Here is a 22747-nt window from a genome sequence, read left to right as displayed (position 1 = left end):
TTTGTCAGTTTGAGTCTAGTCCTTGTGTCTTCTTTTCATTGTCAATGGTTACAGAATTGGTTTGAAGAGGTTTGGGTTTTTTGTCTGTAGAGAAGTCTGGGGTAATGAGAGACGTTATCTCCTGTTCTTTGCTCCCCTCTATCCTGCCATTGTCATATCTTTTGAGGAGAATGTTTCCAGTCTTAATTAACATACTTGGTTGTTGATGAAAATCCATAAGCTACGGTGTCCTACACCTCCGTGCCATCCTTGCTGGGCATGAATGAGTGCTCTGCGTTTAGTAAAACTACAGAAAAGCACAGAACTTGGTTGAGGGAAATTTCACATTCAGAAATTTGGAACAAGCTATTTTTAAATTTATTTTCGAACTTATTATTATACAAATTCTTTGACTGTGTATGACTTTCTAGATAAAAATTCAATTTAGCTTTACTTGTGACACAAAGGCTCCTTACTGCAGATTAATATTACTGCAGATTAATATTACTGCAGGTTAATATTACTGCAGATTAATATGTACTCAGTTTTTGTTGAGCTTTGCCTTCATTTCCCCAACTTCCTTGCCCTCCACATCCAAGACTAAGAGGGAAATTTTCATAACCAGCAAAACTCAATGACCTGAGGCTCTTCAGCATCCCCGCGTCCAGACACTACATGCGCCTGCAAAGCCTTACAACCCAGCGATGCGTTAGTGAAATGAAGTTCACAGCTCTGATCACATGAACATTATAAAATCTTAACTTGATACTTGAAAGACAAAAGGTGGGGACAAAGAATGAAGAAAACAGTGTTTTAAGTGGGAAGGACTGGTGTGCTAATGGTTCTGTACCATCAATCATAAATCACCGTGACGACCAAAGAATGCCATATCTAATATGTAATGGAACCCTGAAACGACACGTTTCAACAACTCTTCTTCTAATGGCCCAATCAGATGTATTAAAGTCTTCATAATAATCAAGGGCAGAGGAATTTGACAACCAGTGCTTAGGAGAAATAAGTTTAAATCATATCTTGTGATGAGTACTTTTTAAGTTATATACTTCGACTCTGTAATAAAAAACAAAACAAAACCAAACCCCCAAAGCTTTTCTGGTTATCATTACTTCATTAACTGCTCCATCTGGTCCTTATATACATTCCAGGACTTCATACCAAAGATCAAGGAAAATGACACAGATTAGAAAAATTGGTAACAGCTTTGAAAACATTCGTTCGTTTCTTTGACCTCTAAGGAGTTTCCCAGATGAAGGTGGGCATGTTAAGAATAAATCTCTATGTGCGACAGATACGTTTGCTTGCATCAGAGTCGCTAAGATGACCATTAGCCTGGCCACCTGGGCCCTCTGTAGTGCTGTCTTTGAAGAAATCCAATCACTCCACAGGAAGGAACATAAATATGTTAATCTCACAGGACATCAAAAAGGAAGGTTAAAAAGGAGCTTGGATTCCTGCCTCGAATTTTCCAGTCTGTGCCAATGTCTCTCACGGAGAAAGGGAGAAAGGGAGAAAGAGGCAATGGAGGGGTTTTCTTCTCTGTCTTTAAAAATGTAAGTAAATGTGGCAAGGAGGGATGGGGGAAGGGAGGGAAGGAGAGAGAGAGAGGGGGGGGGGGAACAGAGTTAATTTATTTCCTAAAGTTCAATTGTCATATAGTATGTGTGGACCTCACATCCCCACACAACAGAAAAGCAGGACAATGGATCACAAACTTGAACCCTGTCCCAGCCCTTCCCTTAGCTACCTGATGTGACCCAATACCCAGCCTTCCTAAGCTCCGCCTTCCAGCTGTTAGGCAAGATGTCTGGACCAGGAAGTCCATGGTAGGCCATATCTGTGCACACCCACGGTTGGTAGTACTAGCCTCCTCACCCAGAAAAGGGCTGCTGAGGTGTGTGTGTGTGTGTGTGTGTGTGTGTGTGTTGTTTTTTGTTTTTTGAGACAAGGTTTCTCTAACAACCCTGGCTGTCCTAGAACTCGATCCATAGACCAAGCTGGCCTTGAACTCAGAGATCTGCCTGCTTCTGCCTCCCAATGCTGGGGCCTCTGTTATTACTTTTTAAAGCTGGGTTCTGGGGATGGAACTTGAGTCCTTATGTTTGGGCAGTAAACTCTCTCCCCAGACTCTACTGTTATTTCTTGTGGAGATTTACTGAAGTGAACCAGAAGAGAAACCCCTTTTTCCTCTAGCAACATCAAGCTGTTAGCTTCCTTGTCCTAAGCCTTGTCAACAAGAAGCACCACAATGGGAGGGAGAACCGTGGGGGTTCTCCTGACTGCTCTGCTCCTCTCCTGGTTCCACAGGCCAGGAAACACTTCTCTATTACTCACTGTAAACTGTTGTCTACAAAGGAAAGACAACGTGCTCCTCCAGGGACTACAGTTGTTATCTCTGTCCATAATGGCTGTTCAATCACACCATCTCAGCTCAGCTGATAACCACCACTTAATCCAGACCAAGCAGAGGGAGAAGCAAAGCACCGTCTTGAGGCAGAGACAGAACCATTGTCTACTGCTCCCAAGTCTAAGGCCCCATCATTAAGGTCATAGCTTTTAGTCCTAATCTTATCACCTGAGTAGTTGGTGGTGGTGGTGGTGGTGGTGGTGATGTGTGAGTGTGTGAGTGTGTGTGTGTGTGTGTGTGTGTGTGTGTGTGTATGTGTGTAGGAGATTGATCCCAGTCCACCCCTTCTGATCTCATTATGTGGGTGAATTTCAGGCTATTCAGGTGACTCATGCATGATGTAAATCAGGATGGACAGTCATGAGCCAAGGCTTGAGGACTGTGGGGAGTATGGAGTCAGATTACTTCTAAGACTATCACACTATGGATTCAATACTTCAGCACACTCTGGACAATGCCCAACAGGCCATTTCTGATTCTGCTTCCCTCCATGGGAAGTCCTCTCTATGACTGCTTTCCTTAACTTGTAGTCACCTGTCAAAACCCAGTACTCCACTCTTCCTCTGTGCAGCCTCATGGATGGCAACTCTCCCTCAACTAGAGCGCTGAAACCTGCCTGCACACTAATAGTGCTGTCTGGACCTCTGCTTGGAAGGTGCAAAAGGGGACGAGTGAGTCCTCTGTAGAGATCTAGTAGCAGAGTGGAGAAAATGTGTGAAAATGTGTCTTGGCCATCATATAATAGGTCCTACTGGATTGTGAATGCTTAGGAAAAGGAAGTAAGGGCGCTTTCCAGGCTGCATGGGGCAGTCAGAAAAGCAGCCCAGAGCAGGCTCCCTGAGTGCACAAGACTTCCAGAAGCTAGAGATGCAACCTGGCCAGCAGAGGAGGTGAAAATCCAGCAGACACTAAGATTATTAGCTGGCCATGTACATCACACCACGGCTCGGCGTCCATCTTCAGCTAGTTAGTCTGACAGTCTCTTGTTTCATCTTCTCAAATATAGCCACCCCTATATACCCACCTATACATATCCATACCTATATACCTGTCCTATATACCCAGACCTATATACTTGCCCCTCCTCTGCATCCTCTGAAAGAGAGATTGTTGTTCTTTGTTTTTCTCTCTTACAGGATCTGTAACAGCACTCTCTGCAGTGTGAACTTGCAGGGTGCTGCTGAATAAAACAGTCTGTGACTTAATAACATTGTATGAGGAAATAAATGCAAAGTAGTGTGTGTGTGTGTGTGTGTGTGTGTGTGTGTGTGCATGTATGTGTATATGTATACACTACATGTACAAAGTGTTAACTTTTTCATCTCTGTGGCAAATACCCGAGAGAGAACCTTAAAAGGTTGGAGGTGTTATTGGACCTTTGTGGAGGGGGAAGAGAAAGGGAGGAAGGGAGAGGGAGAAAGCCTATCTTTGTGGGCTTCATTCTTTTTTCTCTTTTATTTCAGGGGTCTTTAGCCTACTAGATGTTATCACCCACATTCAAAGAAGGTCGTGCCCCTTCAGTTAATCGAGTATGGAAAAGACCTCACAGACATGCCTAGATTTGCCCTTTACTGATCTTTTAGGCGGACCTCAATTGAGTCAGACTGACAGTCAAGATCCATCATGTATAGATGAACAACAATTCTTTGTACCTATTACAGGGACCTAGGTAAGCCAGGAACCAAACCAAAACAAAACTATAACCCACTGTCTGAATCCAACACATGCTTTACTTTCATAGGACAATGCCTGCTCTCATGATTCCAGAAAGAGCTGGCTAGTTAGAATGGAGCCAATTTTAGTAAAGCCAAAAATATTAGCTATTTGGTACTTCCTACAAAAGGCTTCCAGCCTCAAATCTAATCTATTGCTATTGTTACCTGGTATGACTAAACAGTGTATAATGTGAACAGATGTTGTGAGAAGTCTGACTTATGTAAAGACACAGAAATGTTATGTGATTATGTTTTTGTTTTGATCCCAGGTGTCGGGATGGGGCTGCTTCTGTAGCTAACTATGATTTGTCTCGTGCTCTGGCAGGGGTGTGACTTTGTCAGCTGAAGATGGTTTCCATCTGGAATTCTGGGGAATTCTGAATTCTTCAGAGGGTATAAAAAGGCCAGAGCCTGAAGAACCTTGGCTGCTGCTCCCCCTGCTGCTGTTGGCTGCTGTTGTAGCAGTTTATCCAGTTTGGTCTTTGACCAAAGAGAAGGGGAGAAGAAATTGGATATCCTGACTTGACTCTCCTAATCAGTGGCAGTTAATCTAATGAGATTGGCTCCCCTTTTCCCTCTAATCTTCTTTCTCTCCTACCTAGTATTGGGGGGGTGGAAGGGATGGGGGTGAAGAGGGTGGTAAAGATGAAGAATCCAATAATGTAGCCAAAAGTCTGGTTACAACACGTTGCAGTCATCCACGTTAAGATGTCAGCTGCAGTTCTGCTGAGAAATCTCTTCCAGGCAACTGACTGCTGCCAACTGTATACTCAAAGAACAAGAGTCAGGGGCGTTCTCTAGAGTTCTTCTAATGTGGGCAGGTAACAGGGGCATGACCTTGTGGTGATTTGATTTCATACCAAAGGACCCACTTCTAAATACCGTCAGGGTAGGGCTAGGATTTCAACATAAGCACCCAAAGCGAGACACGTTCAGTCTGTTGCACCACGATACCCAGTACCTACCACTGAATCACCCACCCAACATCCACAGTACCCGGTTCTCCTTCCATGCAGGAGTTGAGTCTTCAGTTGTGTAGATAATTGGTATGAAGAGGCTACACGTTTCATCTGACTGAGCTGTTTGGAGACAGGACCTTTGCAGAGTGTGGAGCTCGCCCCCAATCCTACACAACACACTCATGTACACACATGCACGCACACTTGTTCCGGTCTCTGGCCAATGAGATGCTATGTACTGCTGCCACAGGCCTCTTTGAGCTAGGAAGAGCATCACCAGAACTGGGCTGAAGCCAGGACCATGCCCTGTTCTTTAATTCAAAGCTGTCAGCTACATAACTTTGTTCTTTAAAGCTGATGTATTCTCACAGGCAGGAACAGACAGGTTGTAAGTGAAAACAAGCCTTAGGTATGGGCAGGAGGTCCTTTCCATCTTTCTGTAGAGAAATTCTGAAAAATATATTCTATTCTTTAAGTTGGATGCTATTAAAGCCCATCTTCGTGTCTCAGGGCAAGCTAGAGCCTCCCTGAATATGGAGATGTGAGAACTGGGGAGCTGTATCCCCGTGACTAATCCTCACACTCTGCCAGAGGAACTCTTGGGTGACTTGGGGGTAATATGGACCTTACTGTACACAAGAGGCCTTACACCAATCAGGCAATTGGACCATGACAGAGTTACTGTCTTCCCTAATCTTCCTTAACAACCAGTCTCATGTACCCTGGTTTACCCACATCCCATTCGGCTTCCAGGAAGAGTCAAGGTACAGTTGTGTGCCATGTGAGCTATTCCACATCCAGAATGAATGCTGTCTTAAAGCAGCTCCATGCCCTTAAGTGTGTAGCTCTAAACCCAGTTAAAATGTACTGAATGTCACGAACTTACCCGCATTATTAAAGTGGTACTGCTGTCCTGAAGACCCAGCGTTGGAGATAAAAATGCCTAAACAGGAAGGAAACCAACATTTACACAGAAGTCATCAAGTTTTAACAGCTAATCTTCCAACTCATGCAGTTCTTCATGAGAAAGCCCACGGTCACTTCAAATGATTTTTAGACAACTGGTAAAACAAACTTCATTTATTTACAGCCAGCTCTTTAGGAAACTCTGTGTGTGTGTGTGTGTGTGTGTGTGTGTGTGTGTGTGTGTGTGTGTGTGTGTGTGTGTCCGGGGGGTGTTAAAACCCTAATTTACATGCACTGGGGTTCCTTAAAGGTCCTACGTAACTTCAGCTTCACAGGGCACCAGGCTTGGACTCAGAAGCCATTGTAAAGTCAGAGATGCTGTAGTGGGAAAAAGCCTTCTTCAACAAAGGCATCAAGAGAACCACATCCCTACCCTTCCTCAGGGAATTTCTCTGACATAGGTAAACCAGACAGAGAGGCCTGGGGCACACTGTCAGGATGACCCACTTGTTTTGGAAGCATAAAACAGCAGGCTCCAAATTCTTGGTCATTTTCTAACAAGTTACTGGGTCCTTAATTAATTCTAGGTTAACTTTCATCCTTTCTCTGTTTTCACTAGAACACAATCCGCAGGCTGTTTTTCAAACTTAATTTTCTTTTGTGTCACTTAAAAAACAGTTTGATGTAAAAATGTCTGCACATGGTCCTAAGCCCCCAGCCCCCCAAAAGTTAAATGCTATAATTGTGGGAAAAATCCTTTTTGAAAATTAAACCAACCGTGTGTCTAAATTTTGCGGTTTGTCCACAGAAAGTTTCAAGAACCACTAAACCTAAAAATCAGGAAAGTGGATCAAGACGGTGCACTTCCCCCCTTGTCAGCATCCACTGGCAAAGAGGCACTGTTAAACTGTGTGTTCAGAGGATGGGGCGCCATGAGCAAAGGCGGCCCCCGCTGCTTCCTCCAAGCGCATGCACGCAGGCTACGGTAGCAGGCAAATGTGTGGAGATGGGAATCTGTGTAGCTGCAGCCCAGACTGTGAAAAGCACCCAAAGTGAACACGACCTGCCCATGAAGGCTGCTGAGCAGTGCCCAGAAAGCTTTCAAACGCCATGAATATTATATGGTCCTCAAGAACAACAGTCATTGGCACAACTGTGAAAACAAATTATTTATGGTTCAAGAAAAGGTAAAATAGTCTCAGAAGATTTCCCATGAATAAAAGATGAAGTATTAGAATGCACATGGTCTATAAGACAACTGTTTGCAGAATAGTTGCCTTACAAGTCAGAATCAGTACAGTGTTTTATATTAAAGGGTCTTGAATGCATTCACTACTAAATAAAACATTTTCATTGAACATCAATTTAGAGGGGGAGAAAACAAAGAGAAAGGGTAAGGAAAATAAAAAGTCTGGGCCAACGGGGCTGGGGATTTAGCTCAGTGGTAGAGCGCTTACCTAGGAAGCGCAAGGCCCTGGGTTCGGTCCCCAGCTCCGAAAAAAAGAACCAAAAAAAAAAAAAAAAAAAAAAAAAGTCTGGGCCAAATCTCGAGAGATTGATGACATGGCCGGGCCTCTTGTGAATGGAATGCCTTGCCCACCAAGGACCAAGTGGTCATTCAGTACTCTTCAAGTTACTCCAGGCTAGGTTTGGTTTCTTATTGTAACCTTGCCAGCCGTGTCTATTAATTCAAGGAATATTATAAAATATGTTATTGCAAGCTAACCCTGTGAGGAAAACCAAGGTTTTCTGTGAACACATGAAGGCTGGGGTATAAGTCTATACCGGCATTTGCTCCTTAAGAATACCCCAGAATACAAACTTGGGGTTCTCATTCGTGGAGCAATGTGATAAACATGACAGCTGTTTTGTTATCTCTTGGTTTAAAGACAAATCTGAGTACGTTAGGACATTTCTAAAATACACTGCAAGGAATCCTGGGGCTGCTTATGCACACATCAGAGGGAGGATGAGCGTCTCCCTGTTGTCAGGATGAAGGTGTTTGTTCTGTACCTGCACATGCATCCATGATTTTCTTCAGAGGCCCCTGAGTGTACATCAGTCCAACGAGAATGCCGGCCAGATGCCCAGCAAAGGAAGTCCTAGGAGGGAAGGAGAGCCTTTGTTAGTGGGTGTTTGCTGTGTTGCTGATTAGGGCTATTCTGTCTTCTCATTAGCCCGGTGTGTGCCAATTAGTCACACTCTGCATGCTCTGTTCTACACAGAGCTGCTTATGCTGAGCACTGTTTAACTCAATCCAAAGAACAGCATTTCCTACCTTAAAAGAAAACGAAAGGCAAATAAACAGGACAATGAATACTCACGTCACACCTCTAAACTTCGACACCCTTGCTTAAATCTGTTTGTGTCTCCCAAGTAGAAGTCTGCTCTCGAGACCAGCCGTGAAGTGACTTCCAGTTCTTCTCTGGGTCTCTTATCACAGAATATCAATGAGATCAGTTTTCTCTGTTCAGAATTAAGTCTGGACCACCCAGCCATAGGGAGGGACAGTGTCTATCTGTGTCCACAGCACAGTAGACAGCTGCATGCTTACACCCCACTGACTAGTAGTGGAATTGTCCACCAAGACTCAGGACAGATGCCCCCATGTGCCACCCCATCTGGTTTCATAAAGTTCTGTCTTCTGCAAAGACAACAAGGGAAAGACTGCAAGCTTGAAAGATGGGTTGGGCGTTGGCTGGTTCTACTGAACTCTATGTGGAATATAATCTGTCGCTTATGCAATAAAGTGGGTTTTCAGATGCATGTGTCTCTCAAGGCAGCACTACTTTTAGAAGGCTGTGTCACTTTCAAGTTGGTTTGGGCTGGGAACTATGCTTGTGGACTTCTCTCAGCCCATGTTTAAGAATTACTACGGATTTATTGAACTGCACACTTTACCACCAAGACAGCTGAGTTTGTCAGCTGCCTGCAAGCATCTGAACACACAAATGTGCACACACTGCTTCCCTTAAACTGTCTTTCCTCAGGTCTCACCTCCGTATGGTTGGTAAGCTCCATCCAGGGAGACGTCACACCCACTGCAGCCTTTCTGCCCCTTCCCACCCTAGCTATCTATGCATGTCCGTATGGGTTCCTGACAGCGCTGAGTGGAAAACCTCAGCTCCAGATATAAGGTGAGTGCCAGATAAATACGTGTCAGAAAAGCAAAACTCAACTAATGTGCCACTTGGAGCTTCCTCTCCAATGAATCCCGAAAGTAGCAGTTGCCAAGAAAGCAAGTCCTGTTGCTCCTTCCTCTGACGTCCTCTGGCTTCCTTACAGAACACCAAGCACACACTCCAGTTCTTTCCTTGCCTCAGGACCCACCACACACATCTCCCCACATGCAAACACTCCTGGTGATCTGTAGATCAAGTGTAACTGCACTTCGGTCAGAGGTCATGAACTCCCTGCTTCCACTGCCTGCCCTCAGGGCTGTTCCTTCCCCTTCACTGTAACACATTCCCAGCTATACTCATTGGCTAAGACAGCTATCATCATTCTCACCCAGGACCTAGGTCCTGGTATTTAGAACCAATGATAAAATTATGGGATTTTTTTATGTTTTCCACATTATGAAAAGGACGGGAAGAACTGAGCTTTTATTTAAGATGCCCCCACTGCTGGCCATGTTATTTTAGTCTCTATTCAACCATCAACAAGAGTAACACACACAACTCCACCTTGTTAGAAGTGAGGAAGTGCTAGTTTAAAGGAACAAAATGAGGCTGGCTTTGATTTAAAAAGAAACTGATTTCAATTTAATGGAAAAGAACTTATTTTTAAAGAATCTGTAATTTTGAAAACCTTTTAAGCCAAGCTTCATGGTGTATCATATAGATATAAAATAAAATGGGAGAAGGTTTCAATTTAAAATCCAACCCATTAGACAATTAATCTTAAATCTCATTTACAGTTTGGAGCATAATACAGTAAAATGAATTCCTTATCTTTATAATGGGTTTTCAGAAGTTTAAGTCATAATCTAATTGCTCTGATATAATTAAAATAGCAAAGAAGACCACACGGCATCATCCAGCAACCATGAGCAGTGACACAAAGGGCCTACCACAAGAAAACTAGCTGGTGTTATTACTTCATTTATGCGATAAGGAAGTGTTCATTTGTAAAGTCAAAGGAAGAGATTTTCATCTTAATCAGATCTGGGAATCTCATATCACAGTCAAAAGGGAGAAACTTCCCACAGAGGGAAGGAATACAGCTTGTCATAAGGAGTACTGTGACTCTTACTTGCAGCCTGTAACTACTCACTAGAACTTCCCCTTTTACTTGAACACATAGGCATCCTGAGTGGAAGAGACTGAGCTGGAAGGTTACCTTTGGGAGGAAAAGGGAGCCTTGGGATTTGGGAAGGGAGACAGGAGAGTCTTCAAATGTACCCACTCTCACTGAAAACAGTGTTATGACTGTCCTGGTTACTGTCCTCAGTGCTGGGACAACATTCCTTCTGGAAGCAACTTACAGAAGGGAGAGTTTATTTCTGCTCATACTTGGAGTGAACAGCTAGTTATGGCAGTAGGAGCTTGTGGCAACTGCTCACACTTCAGTCAAAAGTGGAATAGTTAAGGTGGGTCTTTCTACTTTAATTAACCTAGATAATTCTTTGCAAGCATATTTGAGTCTAGACCCTGTCTGGTTGACAATCAAAATTAACCAATCATAATCCTTCCCCTTGGCAAATTTTCACTTATGTGCATTACTTTTAAATCCTAAGCTTCCTACTCTTGTCCTCTTAGATCCTGGCCATTTAATCCTGCAGAATATCCTCTGTCCCACTTGGAAAGCCCAGGAGTCTTTTGATTCCAACGCTGAACCTCCAGGCAGTCTCTTCTCTGTGAGGCTCCATAAAATAAAACCAAGTGTCACACTTGCAGTATACAGTGGCACAGAGCACACAGCCCTATCCCTGATGAGTATTCAGAAAACAGAACGCTGCCAAAGTATCGCACAAATGGCTGTCAAGCCAGTCCTCAAGAGCGTGCTTGTTCCCCTCTGAGACATCCCGTGGGCCACCTCAGTACACATTACTCTTCAACATTCCTGTATTTCAAGCAGCCAGAATGAAGCATTCATCCCTGCTTCCAGTGCCCAAGAGCTTTCCTATCCCCAAGTCCAAAATCTTCCACAGTCCTCTTGGAAACAAGTTCCAAAGGTCTGAGGATCACCCGGTTGGGCTTATCACAGCAATGGACACACTTCACAGTATCAGTTTAAAGATTAGGTATTTTTTCTAGTGCTGTGATAAACAAAAAAGAAAGAAAAAAAAAACCAACGAAAATAACTTAAACATGGGAGGACTTATGTGCGTTAACTCTGAGGGTGCAGTCCATCATGGCTTGGAAATCAAGGTGATAAGAGCTTAAAGCACTTGGCTGTGCTGTATCCCCAGTCAGAGGCAGACAGCGATGAGTGCTGCTACTCAGCTGCCTTCCTTTCTCTTCACTTCAGGACCCCTTGCCCAGTTAATGTGGTTCCTCCCACCTAACGTGCTCTACATAACCCCTCGCTGGCATTCCCAAAGGCTAACTGAATCTACACAGTCCGCCCTGGGAGTGTCCAGGGCCTATCTTCTAGATGAGTTGAGAGTCTGTCAATGTGATAGACAACAGCAACCATCACAATGACTACAGTAACTGTACATGGTCAAAAGAATTTCTCTGCATTATTTATTCATTTTACATCCCGATTGCTGTCCCCATTTTTGGCCCCCCACTCATAGACCCTCCTCCCATTCCCCTTCCTCTTCTCCTCTAAGAGTGTGGGGGTTCCCCTGGGTATCCCCACAACCCTGGTGTACCAAGTCTCTTCAGGGTTGGGGCATCCTCTCTGTGTGAGGCCTCACAAGGCAGAGCAGTCGGAGAACAAATTCCACAGGCAGACAACAGCTTTGGAACAGCCTCTACTTCCCATGTTGGGGACCCACCTGGACACTGAGCTGCACATCTGCTACACGTGTGCCAGGGGCCTCAATCTAGCCTATGTATGCTCTGTGGTTGGTGGCTCAGACTGAGAGAGCCCCCAGGGGTCCAGCTTAGTTGACTCTGTGGGTCCTTCTGTGGGTACCTATTCCCTGCAGGCCTTGAATCCTTCCCCCAACTTTTCCATGCATGTCCTTTTGGTTCTGAGTTACCTCACTCGGGATGGTATCTTCTAGTTATATTTGCCTGCAAAATTCACAATGTCCTTTTTTTTTTTAAATAGCTGAATAGTATTAAATTGAGTAATTGAACCACATTTTCTGTATCCATTTTTCAGTTGAGGGATCTCTGGGTTGTTTCCATTTTCAGGCTATAACAAATAAGGCTGCTGTGAACATAGTGAAGTCCTTGTGGTATGGTGGAGCATCTTTTGGGTGTATGCCCAGGAGTGGTATAGCTGGGGCTTCAGGCAAAACTATTTCTAATTTTCTGAGGAAAGGAACTGCCAGATTGATTTCCAGAGTGGTTATCCAAACTGTACTCCTGCAATCAATGGAGGAGTGTTCCCCTCACTCCACATCCTCACTGGCATGTGCTGTCTGTCGCTTGTGTTTCTGATCTTAGTCATTCTCATGGGTGTAAGATAGACTCTTAGGGTCATTTTGATTTGCATTTCCCTGATGACTAAGGACCGCTCAACAGAACTCTTGACCTCAAGGTTACCTACTTTGCTGTCAGCGCTACGTGGAAATTGACATCAATAACCTGGAGCGAAAGTAATTGATTATAAGCAGAAGAATGCCAGAGACAAGCCCCATGCCAAAGTGGTTGTACGATGAACTGGGGAAACACTGAGATACTCCCTCACAGCTTAATCTCACACGTGAGAGCCGTTGAGTTCAGGCCAGCCTGGGCTACAGATGAGTCTCAGACCATAGGAGGCTACAAAGTGAAACCTTGTCTCAAAAGCAAGCATAAAACAATAGTAACCAAAAATCTGAATAAAACATTTTCTCAATAATCAAATTGCTGCAAAAGGCAGCCAGTTATACAAAGTGCTTGAGTTTCTTAATTGTCTGAATTCTTTGTTAGGCCCTGGCTTCTGCAATAGGATCATTTTGCCAAAATATAACTTTCAGCAATTCTTTCAGCTATTGTTTGAAAATGAAAAAACAAAACCAAACAAAACAAATGACAACAACAGCACAACAAAAATAAAACAAAACAAAGCAATCATCTTTGGGTCCAGGAGTCCTAAAAGTTATCTTAACAATCTCTGTTTAATGCCTGGTATAGGATTTACTGCTGCTGCTATAGATGGAGACAGCTACCTCCTCCATAAGTGATCTGTGTTTTCTTCCTCCTTGCAAGACCTTCTCTTTATGCTGGACATGTGGTCACAACACCCCCACCATTTTAGTTCCACATTTGCCTTATTTAACCTGCGTGCAGTTTGCCATGCTTTCTGATAGTTGACTCTCTCATGTAAAATCCCAGCCATGACTCGCTTTCGAGATATGGAGCTGTTGTATATTTGCTGACATATATTTCCTTGGTGAAAGGGAAAAAAAATACAAGATGAAAACTTAAAGTCAATACTGTCACATACAACTTACCAGAAAGAATGATGGTGGAAAGGCAACTTTTGAACAAAATTAAGATTAAGGTACCACTGTCTCAGGCTGTTCCAATGATATGCAGAGAGCATTAATACCAATGTGTTCTTTCCTATGGAGCAAATCACCCACCATCAGCTAATTGCTGCCCTGTAAGAGGACATTTGCAAGGCTGAGCTAAATTGTTACGTAAAACACTCCTGTGCTCCTGTGCCACTGTTAAAGTATGGAAATTGGAAGTTCTGATTGAAAGTTGTGACAAGCTACAGAAGTCCTCAGTTAAATGGCAAATTCTCTCCACAGCTAGTGTGTCCTCCAGCAAGCAGGAACAGTGTATTATTACTAAAGACACCGTCTCACCATCTCACTGTGTGAGCAGAGCTGATGACATCGTCAAGAACACGAGTTGATGGAGACACAGTATTGGACAAGATAAGGGAAGAGGTAAGAGACGGGCCTGTAATCCTTGCCATAATTTCCTCCTGTAAAAGCTATTAACACCAATTGGGGACCAGGCTCATCAGAAGCTCTGGGGCTTGGGGAACTGAATAAGTGGTCTCAGGTTAGTGGTGTCGGAGTGTGAGAGTGAGGGTTTCTGACAGTTCTGAATATTAATGATATAGGAGAATATGTTACTGTTTCTTTCCAAGATGAACTGTCCCCAAATGGCCTATTTTCTGTTCTTGATGTCTTCCCTGACCACTTAACCAGCATACATTTTTGGCCATGGAATGTGGGAAGGACTTCATCTGTGAATAGCTTTACTATACACCCTACTACCTTTGGCATCTCAGCTACAGTAGCTCCTTTTCGATGCTCTCCACAGGTGAGAGCTACACGGGAAACATGTCCTGTGCTGTCTCTTTTGTTTTATTCAACACAGTGCCAGCTGAAGACATGAGACTGGCAAGACACCACTACTACGTATTCTACTTGAGGGCCCGTCAAATGTGATCTGTATAGAGATAAGGGTCTATGGAGAGCAGAAGGGAGTCTACTTGGGAGGTGGACAAGAGGGGCAATGGGTGAAAATGAGGAAAGTATGATAACATATATGTGGTTTGTATAGGAATGGTCCCTAGCAACTCATATATTTGAATGCCTGGTCACTGGGGAGTGGCACTATTAGGAGGTGTGGTCTTTGTGTAGAAGTGTGTCACCAGGGGTGGACTTTGAGGTTTCTGAAGCTCAAACCAGGACCCGTGTGTGGGGTGTGTGTGTGTGGGGGGGGTCTCTCCCCGCTGCTGTTGTCTGCCTATCTAGATGTAGAACTCTCACTCTCCAGCACCGTGCCTGCTTGGGTGCTACCGTGTTTCCCTCCATGAGATAATGGACTCAATCTATGAAGCTGTAAACCAGCCTCGGTTAAATATTTTCCTTTATAAGAGTTGCTTCTTATAAAGTCATGGTGTCTCTTCTCAGCAACAAAACTCTAACTAAGCCAACCATACTTGTACAAAATCATCATAATAAATCTTTAGTACGCTAACTAAAAAATTACTAAAACGGGAGTCCCACAAAGGTAGCAAAGCCTTTCCAAGGCCATAGATGGCGCCTGGAAACTCCCTAGCTGGAAATTCTACCTGTCTGTGCCAGGTGACAGGATTAATTCCTTAAACTGGGTCAATAAGAAATTATTCATTTCCTCAAATATTTATCGACTGACTACCATGCAAACAAGATAAGCAGTCCCTGTCTCCTGAAGCTTATAATTCACTGGGGCAGATAGAAAGATAATGGATGGGTAGAAAGACAGGCAGAAACCATAGTTGTAGAAAACAGTTTACTTCCCACAGAGTGGTGTGGGGTGCTCCCTCCAGTGTCATTTAAAGTGACACCGGAGGACTTGGAGCTGGCACTCTCTGGGGTAGTACACTGACTAGTCTTTGAGAAAATGCCTCCAGAAGACTGGGCAGTGGGCAAGTCTGTAGGGCATTTTTTAAATTAGTGATTGATGGGGAAGGGTCCAACCCATTGTGGGTGATGCCACCCCTGGGCTGGTGGTCCTGGGTTCCATAAGAAAGCAGGCCGAGCAAGCCATGAGGAGCACTCCACCATGGCCTCTGCATCAGCTCCTGCCTCCAGGTTCCTGTCCAGTAAAAGATCCTGTCTTGGCTTCCTCAATAGACTGTGACTCACTATAAATTAAAACCATGCCCAGAAAATTCTGTGTTTACAGAAAAAGCACAATTAAGGTTCTGGCCCAAATAATCCTAAACAGGTTTTTGCCCTGTACAAGTCTCTCAACGGAACGTAAGTATGGGGGCAATGAGTGTGCACCTGCATGCACACACATGGGCCGTTCTTGTAGGGGCTGTCCTACAAGGTAGTACCTTTGGTCCCATTACTACAAATGCCAGTGGCTCCCCTACTAATCATTATGACAACTCAAAACGACCCTGTCCATTTCCAGAATCACCATCCCAATGGAAAACACTGGTTGACCACCTGGAATAGGCTTATTAAATGTTTATTTTAATTCACGACCTTTAGTCATGAGACCTCAAAAATGTTTCTTTCAAAGCATTTCTCATGTGAATGTACTGTGCTGGAATTCCTAGAATTCTTGGTAACGGCTGCAACATATTGAACTGATAAACAGAAAACGTCCCCCAGAACTGAAATGCACATGGAAATGGGGACGTCTGAAAGAGGCCATGATCATTTCCACACCGTGCTCTAGTAGTGTAAACTCAGCTTGGCACGAGGAAAGGCTCTCCCATCTGCTCTCACTGCAGACAGAAACACTTCTGGAGCCCACATGACTGAGACTTTCCCCCATCACCTCCAGAAAGTAAATGTAAAACGAAAACTGAGCAGGATTGTTCACAGCCCAATCTCTGCATGTGCTACTGTGATGAAGCCAACAGAGGAGTTCTCAGGAGCTCAGCCCTTTGAAGGGATTTGTGGGATGAGGAAGGACTGGCCCTTTGGTACCTGTGTTTGCTGCAGCTGTAGGAAGAAGCTGACATCCATTTGTGGGAGTTCAAGATGATGGGGCAACAGAGATAGGTTCAGCAATGGGGCGGTGGCAATGACTTCTGCATTCCCACTGTGCACACAGTAACACATGTGGGTGGGCAGTCTTTCCCAGGTCCACGTCTTGATCTGTTGCTTTTCTATTCTAGCTGCAAGTGTGGCTCTCAGGAAGAGGTTTCTAAAGTTACTTGGACCGTGGTGGTGTTTTGTTTGTAATTTTTTGGTGTTGTTTTTACCATGTCTCCCAGGTGATTCTAATGTATTAAAGATTGTTATCTTAACCCCGAATTTGAATTCCGATGGTTAGGTATCAGCTGATATATTAGGCCAGTTAAGAAAATATTTTAAGAGTAGCCAAGACTCTGCACTTCATAAATTACTGCATAGAAATGACATCTGTTTCTTCTCCTGCTAAATTGGTTTTATTCAACGTGTTGTATTGTTACATGAGTAGGTATAACTTGGCAAATGCCTGTAAGGAAACATGAGCTTACTTCAAAAGAGTTACACGTTCTTTGGACTTATAAGATTCTAGTAAGAGGCTAGAGGAATGGCTCTGTGGTTAAGGGAACTTTTGTCTTCACAGAGGATGGAGGTTAAGGAGGTTCAGTTTAAAGCACTTACACAAATGGCTCACAAGCAGCTACACCTCTAGTTCCAGGGTATCCAATGTTCCCTTCTGGTCTCTGGGCACTGCAAGCATGTGGTAGACAGGCAAACATGTAGGCAAACATGCAGGGCAGAGCGAAGGGTTTACTAAGGGCTAAGGGCCAGGAACATTCATGCATAGGGTGGAGAAATGAGGGCCAGGAATAAGGAGACATAGAAAATAAAAATAAATAAATGTCAAGGAAAATACAAGTCAGTTTACTCATTCGATAAGGCAGCTCACTCATACATAAGAGTCATGTAGGACAAGATGGCGACCGTGGGTAGTTTGAGAAATATCCAAATGCACACATTCAACCAAAACCCAAGACGCAAACTGGACTATAAGCTTAGCCTAAATTTTCAGCAAAATCAAATTCTGATTATAGTTATATCAAGAATGAATAAAACTTTTAACTATGAAACTTGAAATGGCCTACTACTTTATGACTCAAAGATGTAGGCACACCATCATTATCACATTAAGTTTCCTTAACAGCTTTATTAGTGCATCTGTTAATGTTAAACAATGTAGAACCGTAAGCTATGAGGTTCTGCAGAGTGTCCATTAGAGCAGAATGTGCTTCTTCAGTGTTGCCTGCCACACTGGACATCTACTAAAGGTGAGGGCGCAAAATCCCATGTGGACTCAAATCAGAGCAATGTCAATTAAAGAAGCAACCCCACCTCTCGAGGGCCACGAGGAACAGACTCCCTCATCTCCCTTCTTCATAGCTAGAGCACAGGCAAATGTCCTACGTCCAGCCAGTCTGATATCTATGCTTTATGTACAATGTTAATCTAGTCACAAAAACAGCCGAATAAAGCAGCAGTCAACTCCAACAATTGTCAGCTCTGTAGGCTTTTCCACCCTGGTCTTTCAGTATTCTTACCAGTAGTAGAGATACTCTAAAACCTTATACTCAGTCCTGCTGTGGCTAAGTAGGCCAGAGTGGATGCCAGTGCTCTATCTGCTTGAACTGCTAACATTGTGAAGATACAGGGGGAGAGTTCACAGTCACCTCTGTCACTATAGAGAGGGCTCTTCTGAGAGTGAAGATGAGGTAGGCTGACTTTGACATGTCTCCTTATTCCTGGCCCCCATCTCTTCACTCTATGCATAAATGTTCATAGCCCTTAGCCCTTGATAACCCCTTCACTCTGTTCATGAATGAGAACAGCGAATAAGTCCTGTCACTTTAATAAATAAATTATGTTCCTTAAGCCTGAAGTTTGCACTTCACCAGCAAACTCTTCTTTGGAGGGTGTTGGTATACTGGAACCCATCTTAGAGATGAAAAAGTAAAAGTTACTTCCAACTGAAAATGAGGCTCAGCCCAATAACTCATGAGAGGGCAAATTCTTCTAACAGCCACAAAGGCTAGAAGAAAGTCCATTGTGAACCGTCTCCAGGTGAGAGATGTAATACAGCCCTGTGAGACAACCTGAGCAGACACCTGAATAAGGCACGTCCAGGTTCCTGAGCAACAGAAATGGACATGACAAGTGTGTGTCTCTAGGCCAGTGGTCCGAAAGTACTTGTTACTTAGAAGCAGATGACCAATACAGTAGAGCCAAGCAGTAGATAACAGAGTGGAGATTCAGACATGTGGGGTCCGTTTGAGCCTCTGAACCATATCATATAGGAAATACCTGGAACTCTGGTGGGCACCACTGGCAAGTTTAACTATACAGAGCCAATCGTCATCCTCTTGTTCAATAAAGTTCATGGGATTTTCTTGAGTTGTGGCCAAAAGAATCCTGGCCGATGAGAAATATGACAGAGGCAATAAAGAACCATCATGTCTCAGGAAGGATTCTGCTCTGCAATGCACTTAGTTCCTCTGAGGACTAAGACTCCTGAGAGATATAGAAAGAGGTGATACTACACCACCACACCAAAACAATAACCAAGACATTAATGCTGCCGTTTCATCCCTCAGCTCACAATCTTTGGTGAGACACTGTGCAAAGGCTCACGTGGGGTGTAGTAAGAGTCACGCTGCACAAATGCAGGGAAGTACATATGGAGGAATCTTCTGGAACAGTGGATGCACCAGAGGGCAGATCACAGCTCCTCACTTTGGAACACCCCTTCTAAGTATGGTCTCTTTTCAAGAGATCTTTAACATCTATGTAGAGAGTTGTTAGCAGATAATTTCCAGAGGAATCTGACAAGCTATCAGAAAACCTTCGTATGCTCCACTCCGACTGGCCTGGGCTCCATCCATCAGCCATTCCATCAGCATCCATGAATGACAACACACAGACACTAACATGGCAGCAGCATTTTCTGGGTTACCTCTCAACAAGCCGCAGCCTGAACACAATTACTGTCCCGCTTTACAGATAAGGAACTAAACTTAGAAAGTTGCTGAGCACAGCACCCTTGGCTGTGAGAGCCAAAAAAATGGGTGTGGTCCACGGCACAGGGGGTCTGAAAGGGGAAAGTTTCCTTGTAAATCCATGCCTGGAGGCTAAGGAAACACCCTTTGCAGCTTTGGCTGGATTTGCAGGTCCCTGGAAAACTTTAATTTGGATTTCTAGTCTGCACAGAGGAACAAGGAAACCACAACAGTGATGACGATCAGCCACAAAACTGTTCATGGAGCTCAAGTCAACGCATGCTCATGTTTTGAACCAGAAAACACTTCCAAAACATAATCTACTCTGCTGATCTGCATTCTTCAACAAAATGTTTCAAAAAACAACACAGGGCTTCTTCAACTCTCCTTTGATAGGGCGCCTTTAATCACAAAGGTGGCCTTTCCCACACCTGTGTCTGGCTTATCACTGCTAGGTCTTAGCCTAACCTTAGAAACAATTACATAAATAAGTTAAAAAAAAAATCTAAGAAATCCCGATCAAAAGGGGGCTGGGGCCAGTCATTAAAACAAAGCTATGTGTAGCACTGGCCATCCACCAGCTCAGTGTCTCCCACTGGGTGGCAGTAGCTCGGGGTCTATGTGACGAGGACCTGATGCAATGTGGATTGTCACTGCACAGGGTACATGCTCAACAGCCCACAGTCAGCCTGCTCCAGGCACCTGACGGCTCTCCCATGCAGTGTACTGAGAGACACCAGCGTAGAATATAGACTGTGATGAGTTTTTAATAGTGAATTTCTTAGAGCAAACCCTTAGAGTTAACTGTCGAAATGCTCAAAGTTTTCAGCACCATGTTTGAAGCCTGGTGCATTCCACGTCACTTTAACTACCAATTTTCTCTGTGGGTTTCAGTCACTTCCTAAGCCCTGGAAATGCACATGAAGTCTGTCATGAAAGCCACCGAACTCCTCAGAGATACACAGATCAGAGAAAGGTCCAGTCCCTCCTGAGTGTGACCACTCCCATTCTTCCCCACAGAGAACACCCACAGCAGCCACGAGCAGGAGGCTCAGAGCACAAGGCCTCCAGAAAACCACAGCGCTTTCCCACTCCTTGGCAGGACGGACGTGCAGTTACACTTTCCACTTTAGGGTTTCACAGGAGGAAGAAAGGGCTGCTTTGTCACACCTTAAAAAAAGAAATGGGGACAGGAAGAGCAAGGTGATTAATGAACCAATGACAAATGTGGCTAGACCTCCCGAGACCTGCAAGCACTGTTTTTCCACTGCTGTTCAGCTCTTGAACACAGGAGTGACCTCTGATTAGCCCAGCCACTAAGGGACAGTTGGCGAGCACGGAGCCGTCTATTACTCACTCCAAGTCAACTGTCTTCCATGTCTACTCAGTCTGTACTTCTGTCACTGCAGCACTCTGAGGAAGCAGAGGAGAGGCAGCCTCCACAGCACAGCCAACATGTCAGACAACACAGACAAGACCTGCTGTCAGGCACCAGCTCTCTGTACCATGCAGTATCTATTGGAATGACTGTACCACAATTCTTTAATGGGAAAACACGACCAGCAACAAAGTCCATTCACACTGGTTACTGGAACATGATGGATGGGAGACAGAGTCCATTTTAAATTCATGGTATCTTCCTGCTTTTATGTAATACAAAAGAGGACTGAAAGTTTATAAAGTCATTTTCAGTTGCCTGCATAGGGCTGAATTATTTAAAACTCATTTGAAACACACTTGCACACACACACACACAAACACATACACACATATACATACATACACACATACACACACATACACACATACACACACATACACACACATACGCACATACACACACATGCACACAAACGTACACATACACACACATACACACACATACACATACATATACACCTATACACATATACACATATACACACATACACACACGTACATACACATACACACACATATACACGCACATACACACATACACACATAAACATACATACATACATACATGCACACAAATACACACATACACACATATACACACACATACATATACACACACATATACACACACATACATATACACACACATATACACACATACATATACACACACATACACACACATACATATACACACACATACACACATACACACACATACACACATACACACACATACATACACACATACACATACAAACATACATACATACATACACACACACACACACACACACACACACACACACCCCTCTGACAGTTTTTAAAATACTGTGTGACAAGAGCATTTCAGCATCTATAAAAGTGAGTGCCGCAAGAGCAGATTATGTGCACGCTGTCTCTCATTAGCAAGTCCGAGTTATTTTTACCCACGATGCATCACACCTCACAATGCTGCTTTAGAGAAACCGGTGAAAGGAAGCCTGTGCCCAGAGTTCAAATCCCTCAGTATCCATTTATAATACCTTATAAGGAAGGTAACTGGTTCATCAAAGTCCAAAAGTTAGGTATCCTGGGCAACCCTCCCTGGAAAGGTCAGAAACATGAACTCCCAACAGACACCAGGACTGAGTGTTCTCTGAGTAAAAACCAACTGAATAAATCCCAAAGTGTAACTCTGAAGGAACCTGAGCATCTGGTGGAGAGCAACAATTATACCACATCAGGGACACACAAGAGTTGTGAAAAATGACACTCTAGACTTTGAATTATGAAAACTCAGTGAGACTTTTTCTTTACAAGAAAAAAAATGAGGTTTGAATAATATTTGTCTAAGTATTTTAAAATAGTGAGAGATGTCTTAAAGCAGCAAGCTGTATTCTCCCACAAAAATACAGCCCTCTCTAAAATGACCTGTCTCCTCCCTGTCTAGGGTGACAGCTTGGTTTTCAAAACTATTTATGAAGTTTTCTTTCTGGTTTTTTCTTTCTTTTAAGACTTTTTGTCTTATTGTTTTGCTTGAATCTCTGAAAGTGTACTATGCCTGACACCTCGGAGGTCAGAAGAGCGAGTTGGATCCCCTGGAACTGGAGTCACAGACGGGTGCGAGTTGCCATGTGAGTTCAGGAACTGAGCTTGAGTCCTCAGTGAGGGCAACAAGTGCTTTTAACCCCTGAGCAATCTTTGCAGGCCCCGCTCACCTTATTTTCTTGATGAAAGTCTGCCACAGGTTTGTCCACTAGATTCATCTTTTTTCTGCTTTCTTTTTCACTTTCTTTTTCCTTCCTTCCTTC

General features: G+C 43.8%; 1 protein-coding gene across 2 annotated transcripts in view; it reads right to left on the bottom strand.

Annotated features, from left to right (window-relative positions):
• The window catches only part of Rhbdd1 (rhomboid domain containing 1), a 119934-nt gene that overhangs the window by 52910 nt on the left and 44277 nt on the right, over window positions 1-22747 (bottom strand). For both annotated transcript variants that reach the window (XM_008767250.4, NM_001024891.1), the window contains exons 4-5: window positions 7998-8086; window positions 5965-6021 (exon numbers count right to left, since the gene is read on the bottom strand). In XM_008767250.4, coding sequence (XP_008765472.1) covers window positions 5965-6021; window positions 7998-8086 — 146 coding nt within the window. The remainder of the gene's footprint in view (window positions 1-5964; window positions 6022-7997; window positions 8087-22747) is intronic.

The sequence above is a fragment of the Rattus norvegicus genome, chromosome 9, assembly GCF_036323735.1.
Source record: "Rattus norvegicus strain BN/NHsdMcwi chromosome 9, GRCr8, whole genome shotgun sequence".
Classification (NCBI taxonomy): Eukaryota; Metazoa; Chordata; class Mammalia; order Rodentia; family Muridae; genus Rattus; species Rattus norvegicus.
Note: the sequence above shows the minus strand (reverse complement) of the source record. Positions and strands in the feature narration are given on the sequence as shown.